Below are 10000 nucleotides of genomic sequence, written 5' to 3'. Positions count from 1 at the left end.
ATAACACCCAACAGAAAGATAGATAGAATACCTAGGTTTGAAACAAATAAGCTTCTAGAAAATTAGCACAAAGAAACCTTTGCAATTGAATGTAGGAATCGATTTGAAGTCTTAAAGATTTTCACAAGACGAAGGGCAGACAAATAACGAAGAATGGTGTGATATTAAGAACATATATCAGTCAGTTGGTAGTGAAGTTTTGGGACATGCAGTTTCAAAGAATAGCCATGGATATCAAATGATACTTGGGATTCTATAAAAAGGAGACAAATACAGAGCATTATTATTGAAAGTTTTCGAGGATGTAGTAAAAATTACACGGCAGAGCATGTAAATTTTATTGTCTGTTCATGAGCATAGTAATTGCAATGTTACTGTTAGTAGAGTTTGTATTAAATGAATTTCTAGTGAACAGTGGATTACTTCAAGGGAATGTGCTGTCACCTATGTTTTTTATCTTACACATGGATTTTGTAATGCATAGAACAGTAGGGTGTGACGGCGCCGAGTAAGGGTGTGAACTCAAAGGCAGATTGGAAACGACTGAGTTATATTATTGTGGAACACTCTCCTTATATACAAAACCTCAAGGCAACAGGACATAACAAGTTCACAAGACAGACAATATTACAGAGGAAAAACCAGACAGGAATTTTCATGTTCGTTTTAGTGCGAGGGAGGAGCGAAGAATACAAGCATAATATATACAAAAGGAATTATGTACAATTGTGTGAAACAGGGTTGGTACATGGCTCCCCCCCTAAAAATGACATACTGTACATGTTAGCGCCCTGATCTAGAGAGGCGAACTGTAGGCGGGTCATCTGGCAGAAGATAAGCAGCTTTTAGACGATCAATGGAGACCCAGTCTTCTTTGCCCCGAATGTTTAGGAGGAATGCTTTCGGACTGCGTCGGATCACAAGGAAAGGGCCCGTGTAAGGGGGCGTTAGTGGTGGCTTGCTGGTGTCGTTGCGCAGGAAGACGTGCGTTGCAGAGTGCAAGTCCGTTGGTATGTGATGCTTCGCTGGGGGCTTGTAAGTCTGGCGGCACGGAGTAAATTTTCCCACGACGTGACGTATGCGCTGGAGATCGTCGGAGGAGGTTGTAGAAGGAAAAAACTCGGCAGGGACGACCAACAGGTCGCCATACACCATTTCGGCTGCCGAGACGTCGAGGGCGTCTTTAGGAGTGGTCCTGAGTCCAAGGAGGACCCAGTTAAGCTGAGTAAACCAGTTGCAATCCTTGCAGCGGGACATCAAAGCTGCTTTGAGGGTGCGATGAAAACGTTCAACCATTCCATTGGCAGCGGGGTTGTAGGCCGTTGTCTGATGTAGGGTGATGCCCAGGAGATTCGCTAATAACGTCCATAATTGAGAGGTGAAAGTGGTTCCCCTGTCAGAAGTAATATGCTCAGGGATACCGAATCTTGAAATCCATCCAGAGAGTAAGGCAGATGTACATGAGGCGGACGTTGCAGTTTCCATGGGAATGGCTTCAGGCCAACGAGTGGAGTGGTCGATGACGGTAAACAGGTAACGATGTCCTTGTGATGTGGGTAGGGGGCCTACAACGTCGACGTGAATGTGTGCGAAACGACGCTGAGGTTAAGGAAAGGTGCCCACTCCGGAATCCGTGTGTCGATGTACTTTGGAAGTTTGGCAAGAAGTACAGGCACAGACCCAATCCTTAGCATCCTTAGAAATGCCGTGCCAAATGAACTTTGCCTTCAGCAGCTGTGCAGTAGAACGGCACGACGGATGTGAAAGGCCGTGGATGAAATCAAACACCTGTCGGCGCATGGGAGCAGGAATCCAAGGTCGCGGTCTACCAGTACTGACGTCACAGAGGAGGGTGGTGTTGGAGTCTTCGAGGGGAAAATCCTCCCAACGGAGGGACGTGCAGGATGTCCTACAAGCTTGATACTCTGGATCCTGTCGTTGGGCTTCAGCCAGGGCATTGTAATCCAATCCCAGTTGAATGGCAGCCAACGTGTTTCTTGACAGGGCATCGGCAACGGGATTCATTTTCCCAGGGACGTATTGGAGGGTGCAATTGTATTCAGCCACGGCGGAGAGATGTCGGTGTTGACGGGCGGACCAGGCGTCAGACTGTCGAGTGAAGGCATGCACCAGAGGCATGTGGTCTGTGCGAATGACGAAGGGCGTACCTTCTAAGAAATAGCGAAAGTGACGGACAGCCAAGTGCACCGCCAGCAATTCTCGATCGAAGGTAGAATAACCCGATTCTGCCTTGGACAGTTTTCTGCTGAAGAAGGCCAATGGGCGGGGCGAGCCTTTGACCACCTGCTCAAGTACTGCACCAATAGCGACGTCGCTGGCATCGGTGGAGAGAAGGAGAGGGGCGTGTGGGATAGGAAAAGTGAGAGCCGCAGCAGTTGATAGGGCCTTCTTTGCATTGCAGAAGGCTGCTTCTTGAAGGGGACCCCACCTCAAGTCCTTTGGCTTGCCCTTGAGGGAGGCGTAGAGGGGAGCAAGAGTGGCGGCAATGGCTGGCAGAAAACGGTGATAATAGTTGATCATGCCCAAGAATTCCTGCAGAGCTTTGACGGTTGAGGGCGTGGGGAAATTCTGAACGGCTGCTACCTTCTCAGGGAGGGGATGGACTCCTTCAGGAGTGATATGGTGCTCTAAGAACGACACTTCGTTGGCGCCAAAGGTACACTTGTCGTACCGGACTACAAGGCCGTTTTGTTGCAGGCGGTCGAGCACGATGCGCAGGTGACGGAGGTGTTCCTCTTTTGAGGAGGAGAACACAAGTATGTCGTCCACATAACATACACAGAAAGGGAGGTCCCCTAAGATGCCATCCATGAGACGTTGAAACGTTGCCCCAGCATTACGAAGGCCAAAACAAAAGTAATTGAAGGTGTATGTGCCAAACGGAGTGGTGATGGCGGTCTTGGGGATGTCTTCTGGGTTCATAGGCACCTAATATTACCCCTTCAGGAGGTCGAGCGTAGAGAAAACCTTCGCTTTGTGCAGGTAGGAGGTTACATCGGCAATGTTTGGGAGGGGGTAGTGATCCGGTTCTGTTTGCATGTTCAGGCGCCTGTAATCCCCGCACGGACGGAGGGAGCCGTCTTTCTTCAGAACGATGTGTAAGGGTGACGACCATGGGCTGGAGGCCTTTTGGCAAAGGCCCATTTTCTCCATTTCGGCGAACATCTGTTTGGCGGCTGCCAATCGTTCCGGTGCCAGACGTCTGAATTTTGCGAAGACTGGGGGTCCCGTCGTCATGATATGGTGATAAATACCGTGCTTGGCAGGAACCGTGGGCGTTTGGCGAAGTTCTGGACGGAAAACTTCCGGGTACGACGTGAGGAGGTGGGCGTAGGCATCCGTGGGTGCGCTGATGGGGAGAGCGAGGTTAGAGGGGGCGGGTTGAAGAGCTGTCGACAAGTACGAGTATGCGTTGACCAATCGTCGGTGGGCGACATCGACCAGAAGGTGGAAATGAGAGAGGAAATCTGCACCGAGGATTGGCATTGTGACGTCAGCAACGAGAAACTTCCAATTGAATTTACCGTTTCCGAACGATAATGTGAGGCTCTCGTAACCGTAGGTGGGTATCGCAGATCCGTTGGCAGCTACCAAGCGGACGTCGGCAGATGTAGACAGACTACGTTGTGCCTTGAAGAGTTTCCTTGGCAAAAGAGAATGACAAGCACCCGTGTCTACCAAAAATCGCACGCCCGTTCCTGCATCCTGTAAAAAGAAAAGATTAGAAACATGGGAGGCCACCGCCACAAGCGATGGCCTACTTACACGTTTTTTGGCCACTGACAATCTTTGGCACATTTCTTCGGGGTTGCCCCGAATCTGAAGTGGTAGTAGCAAAACTGCGGCGGATGGGAGGTAGTAAGTGGCTGTAGAAGTCGTTCGTTGGGGCGCGAGCAATTGGTGGGTGGTGGGCGGCTTTGTCGCCGCTTCGGCACGTCACGGGGTAGGCGTGTATGTCCTACGGCATTCATGTCAGCTTCGGTTGACGTTGAATAGGCATCCTCGTCGTCAGGGGTGGAGGCGTTGATGGAGGTCTTGAAGTGGCTGTCCATAAGGGCGTCGGCTCTGGTCATCAAGTCCTTTATGGGTAAACTATCGACATCGGGTATGGCAGCGCGCACAGGTTCAGGTAAACGGCGTATCCAAAGGGCACGGACTAGGTTCACCTCACGAGGAGAGCCGTCTGCGGCAGGTTGAAGGCGAGCGATACTGGTCATTTCCCTGAGGGCAAGCGAAGCCCTTTGGTCCCCCAACGGTTGTTGCGAGAGCTGAAAAAGCTTTGCTATACGGGCGGCTGGCGACGGCGAGTACTGCTGCAGAAGGTATGATTTGAGGGCGTCATACGCTATTGGGGTGTCTCCTTGTTCACAAAGCCAGTCGGATATTTCTGGGAAGGTGTCCTCGGGTATCGCCGCGAGAACATAATCTGCTTTGGTGGTTGAGCGAGTCACGCCCCTGATACGAAAGTGGACTTCAGCGCGTTGAAACCAAGCGAACGCTTCTCCACTGGCGAACGGTGAAAGTTTCAATGGGGCGGCCGCAGTGCCAACTGCCGGAGTAGAGTCAGCCTCCGTCATAGTACCAACGATGGAGGGGCGAGGGAGGTGGGGGTGGAAGGCAGTGGGAGCGAGTCGACTTCCGGGGTCACCAATGTGACGGCGCCGAGTAAGGGTGTGAACTCAAAGGCAGATTGGAAACGACTGAGTTATATTATTGTGGAACACTCTCCTTATATACAAAACCTCAAGGCAACAGGACATAACAAGTTCACAAGACAGACAATATTACAGAGGAAAAACCAGACAGGAATTTTCATGTTCATTTTAGTGCGAGGGAGGAGCGAAGAATACAAGCATAATATATACAAAAGGAATTATGTACAATTGTGTGAAACACGGTTGGTACAAGGGAATGGTGGAGAAGAATTGGACTGCATTAGTAATAGGAGATTAGGTGACCTAGAGTATACTGATGACGCTGACCTTATTAGCAGAACACCATAGGATTTGCAGTGCTTGTGTACCAGAATACATGAAATATCACAGGAGGTGTGGCTCAAGATAAATAGAAGAAAGACAGATGATGAGAACGGAAAGTGCAATGTAAGATGAAATATTATTGGAAGGAGAACAGATCAATGAGGTAGAATCATTTAAGTATTTTGTAACTAAGATCTATAATGCATAGTCTTTAGAATTGGAATTTAATGAAAGATTGAAAAAAGCAAATGGCTAGGTTGAGCAAAATTTGGAAATCAAATCGCCTGAAATTACATATAAAAATCAGGCTATGTATCAGTTTAGTTAGATCTGAGTTACTGTATGGACATGAGTCGTGGTATAACAATGAAACAGTCTCCAACAGATTTATTGATTTCAGAACAAAACCCTCAGAATAATATTAGGATTTAAATGGCAGGAAAGGATTAGAAATGAAACTATAAGAGAGATTATTCGATGGCCGTATGCGGATGAGTTCATGGTGAGGGGTAGATGGAGATGTTTTGGGCATGCTCTCCGCACTCTCCAAGAGAGATTAGTTCACCAGACTGTGAGATTGAGCCGTGAGTTTGTAACTTAGAGGCAATGTGAATGCATTTAACTTTATTTTAACAGACAGCGAGCTTATATGCAAGATTTTCAGAGCAAGAAGGTCACAAAAATTTAAACACAACAATTCGTGAAATGGCAGGGTCAAACAGGTTGTATCAACAGGGACGTGTAGATAGAGATGATATACAATAAAAAAATACCGTTACAGTGCATAAGCGTATGTGAAACACGTGCTGTACAAAACATTCAACTACGCCCCACAAGGCACTAGAAGAGTAGGAAGACCCAGGCCTACATGGCTGAGGATTGTGAAGCGTGAAGTACAATATGATGAATGGAGAAGTACTGATTTAAAAGCTCAAGATACAGACGACTGGGGAAATCTATCCGTGATCTTTTGCGTCAATAGGCGGAGTTGATGATGATGATGTTGATGCTGCTGCTGCTGCTGATGAGATATATATATATATATATATATATATATATATATATATATATATATATATATATATATATATATATATATATATACCAAGGCACTTCCCCCAATTTTGGGGGGTAGCCGACATCAACAAAGAAACAAAAACAAAAAGGGGACCTCTACTCTCTACTTTCCTTCCAGCCTAACAAGGGACTCAACCGAGTTCAGCTGGTACTGCTAGGGTGTCACAGCCCACCCTCCCACATTATCCACCACAAATGAATCTTCATAATGCTGAATCCCCTATTTATATGTATATATATATATATATATATATATATATATATATATATATATATATATATATATATAGAGAGAGAGAGAGAGAGAGAGAGAGAGAGAGAGAGAGAGAGAGAGAGAGAGAGACTTTAGACTTGTGAGTTATTTGATATCACTTCTCCTGACTTTAAAATTGTTTAGGCCGGATTTGTTTTTGAACAAGTGAAATGTCGAGGAGAAAGACTATTTAAAGAGGAATATAGAAAAGACCCTCACAGCAGCATTCGCGCTGCAAAGACAAAGATGAATGGATGAAGGATCCCTTTATTGCTTTCGATTTTACGTTTCCAAATCATTGCTTCATTTTGTTTGCCAATTAGAATGAATGAAATGGTTATTATTATTATTATTACTCTAGTTAATGATAATAGTTTTTATCTTAATTATTGTTCTTATTGACTCCAGAATATCATTATTCTTCATAATCATAGTAATACACTAATAATGAAATTAATTATTATTATTATTATTATTATTATTATTATTATTATTATTATTATTATTACCATTATTGTTGTTGTTTTTATTATTATTTTTTTTCATTATTATCCTCAATATTTTTCTTTTCCTTTGTTGTTGCTCATCACATGTTTTTGCAATTGCTTACCGTAAAATTTATTGGGAAAAATACGAACAAATTGTATGATGAACCATAAATGCTTTGCATGCAAAGCACGATAATAATGAAATTTCATAACACGAACAAAACCTTTTGTCAGTTGTCCATCACATCCCCCTTTCACCCATGGAACGCAAAAAGCTTTCCCAATGGGAAAAGAATTATAATATTTATCATTTTTGCCAGGCGACTGTAATGGATGCACGCAGGGGAAATTGTAGTGTGTCATCGTTTTCTATAGAACGGAGGAAATTGATAGTGAGGGGAGCCTGCACAATATCCTTAATGTCACCGGCGTGGATAAAACGTAGCCAAAGGGGAACACCGAGATTTAGTCTTTTGTCAATGAAAAGGGCGATTTTGTGGGAATTATAGCGTGAAGTGTAATTCAACATGCGCGTATATAATGGGATTCTACCTGGTCATCTAAATGAAAAGGTGGGTTTGGGATTTGCCTGATGTTCCGATTATCTATGCACTCATGGACACGCACACAAAATATATATGTATATATACAAGAAGAGAGAGAGAGAGAGAGAGAGAGAGAGAGAGAGAGAGAGAGAGAGAGAGAGAGAGAGAGAGAGAGAGAGAGAGAGAGAGAGAATTAGTGTAAACAAAATGAAATTATATTCTTGGAAATAGGTTAACAATAATCACCTCGCATTATGTATCTAATTTTTATTTTGTTAAGTAGCGTATTCCCAGGAGCATTTGCATGACAAGTAAATGTATCTTGATTTTCGTCTACTATTTTTATCAGAAATAAGTGTAATGATAAGAGTAATAATAAATGATATTTAAATCGAGTGCACTTCCTTCCTTACGGAAATTCAGGCGCTTTTCATATCAAAGTCAAACTCAGTATCAAATTTTAAGTAAAAGAAAAAATCCATTCCATATCTTGACTGGTCAAATAATTATCAGATCCTTTAAAAAGAAACTGTGATTTTGTAAACCTCTTCAAACAGAGTAATTGATAGGTAGCCCTTCTTGGATCTCTTCATGGTTACTTGCCCAATTACCTATTCGTATATGAACAACAATAGGATTATATTCTGAATCCAGATCCATCTAATAAATGAGAAACAATAACCCCAGGATACGTTTTTGGTTCTCTATTCATTTATATACAAAGATTAAAAATCTCATGGCTCCTTCTCCGGATATAGATCCATCTAAAATCTGAGAAATAAAAATAAATCTTGGATTTGATAGGTAAAATTTTATTAACCATTCAAGAGGAAAAAATATATTGTTCACTTTTGTATGTTAACCCATTCATTAATTGAGTTAGAATAAGAACCCTTTATCTGCTTCTAAATCCGATTCGACTATAAATTGACAAATAAAGAAAATCCTGGATCTTTTAAAAAATCCAAAGAATTGTTCTTTGCTTTTTTTGTATCCCTCTATAGAATTTCAATGATATTGTTTCAGAGGTCTTGCTGGCCGACACCGAATTCATAATCTCAAGTCTAACTTTATTCGTGTAAGTAACTATTCCGAGTAATGCTAAGAATAAAAGAATAAGAATATTTATTTTTGTGGCATCCCATTAAATCTAGAAAGTATGCTTTATACATTTCGGGGTGGGGGTGGGAATTTTTCTGTAAAAAGCCTAATTTTTACATGTTTTTCTCTCGAATATCATGTACTTGCGTAGATATGTGTTCGTTTATTCAATGGAATATCTCTAGTTAGTATTTATTTTTATTGTTATAATCGGTATTTGTCTGCTTCGTAAATTAATGCAAATATTCTATTTTTCCCGATGAATATCCGTACAATAGTTATAATGTCTTCTTCAACATTAATATTGAAAAATGAAAATATAGCACAATTCAGTTCCAAAAACTGTATAACGACGAACTCGAGATCCCTTTTTGCCTTTTTCTAGGAGATTTATGCCCTTTAGGGATCGGAGAATATATTTAGGTATATCTCATACATCTCGGCCGCCATTATGTCATGACGTGTATATTCATCGAGGTGAGTTATGGGTCCTTAGGGGTCGCTTATACATGAGAAAGGGTTCTTTCGCTTCCATTTCCATCTGGAGCAGAATAAAAGACGGCCTTGGCACACTTCCACGTCCATTCTTGTACAGAAGATGCAGCGAGATGGAGGAAATGTGCGTATTTTGTTTAGAATTATGTCTCCAAGATCGGAATATGTCAAGAAAATCCTGGGTTTGTGGTATTTTCGTCAGTATGTGATGAACACGTCACTCTGAAGACGCCAGACGGATAGACCACTGTTTCAGTATTGGAAGATCATATTCAATATATATATATATATATATATATATATATATATATATATATATATATATATATATATATATATATATATATATATATATATATATATATGTGTGTGTGTGTGTGTGTGCGTGTGCATGTGTGTGTGTGAGGAAAGCTGAGGAAATATGAAGATTCTCGCAAGAAACAAATTGACGCCACTAAGGTAAAGAAGCTTAGGAAATATGAAGATTCATGCAGGAAACACATTGACGCCACTAAGGTAAAGAAGCTGAGGAAATATGATGATTCGTGCAGGAAATACATTGACGCCAAAGATAAAGAAGCTGAGGAAATATGAAGATTTCTGCAGGAAACACATTGACACCACTAAGGTTAAGAAAGTGAGGAAATATGAAGATTCCTGCAGGAAACACATTGACACCACTAAGGTTAAGAAAGTGAGGAAATATGAAGACTCATGCAGGAAACACATTGACGCCACTAAGGTAAATAAGCTGTGGAAATATGATGATTCCTGCAGGAAATACATTGCTGCCACTAAGATAAAGAAGCTGAGGAAATATGAAGATTTTTGCAAACACATTAACGCCACTAAGATAAAGAAGCTGAGCAAATATGAAGATTCCTGCAGGAAACACATTGATGCCACTAAGGTTAAGAAATTGGGGAAATATGAAGATTAATGCAGGAAACATATTGACGCCACAAAGGTAAAGAAGCTGTGGAAATATGAAGATTCCTGCAGGAAACACATTGACGCCACTAAGGTTAAGAAAGTGAGGAA

The 10000-nt window shown here is 42.3% G+C and overlaps 1 protein-coding gene across 1 annotated transcript in view; it reads left to right on the top strand.

Annotated features, from left to right (window-relative positions):
* Positions 1–10000, top strand: part of LOC137621767 (uncharacterized) — a 24660-nt gene that overhangs the window by 13456 nt on the left and 1204 nt on the right. The window contains exons 2-4 of the mRNA XM_068352277.1: positions 8850–8941; positions 9511–9701; positions 9927–10000. The exon at positions 9927–10000 is cut by the window's right edge and continues 211 nt beyond it. Coding sequence (XP_068208378.1) covers positions 8850–8941; positions 9511–9701; positions 9927–10000 — 357 coding nt within the window. The remainder of the gene's footprint in view (positions 1–8849; positions 8942–9510; positions 9702–9926) is intronic.

The sequence above is a fragment of the Palaemon carinicauda genome, chromosome 28, assembly GCF_036898095.1.
Source record: "Palaemon carinicauda isolate YSFRI2023 chromosome 28, ASM3689809v2, whole genome shotgun sequence".
In the NCBI taxonomy this organism is placed as follows: Eukaryota; Metazoa; Arthropoda; class Malacostraca; order Decapoda; family Palaemonidae; genus Palaemon; species Palaemon carinicauda.
Note: the sequence above shows the minus strand (reverse complement) of the source record. Positions and strands in the feature narration are given on the sequence as shown.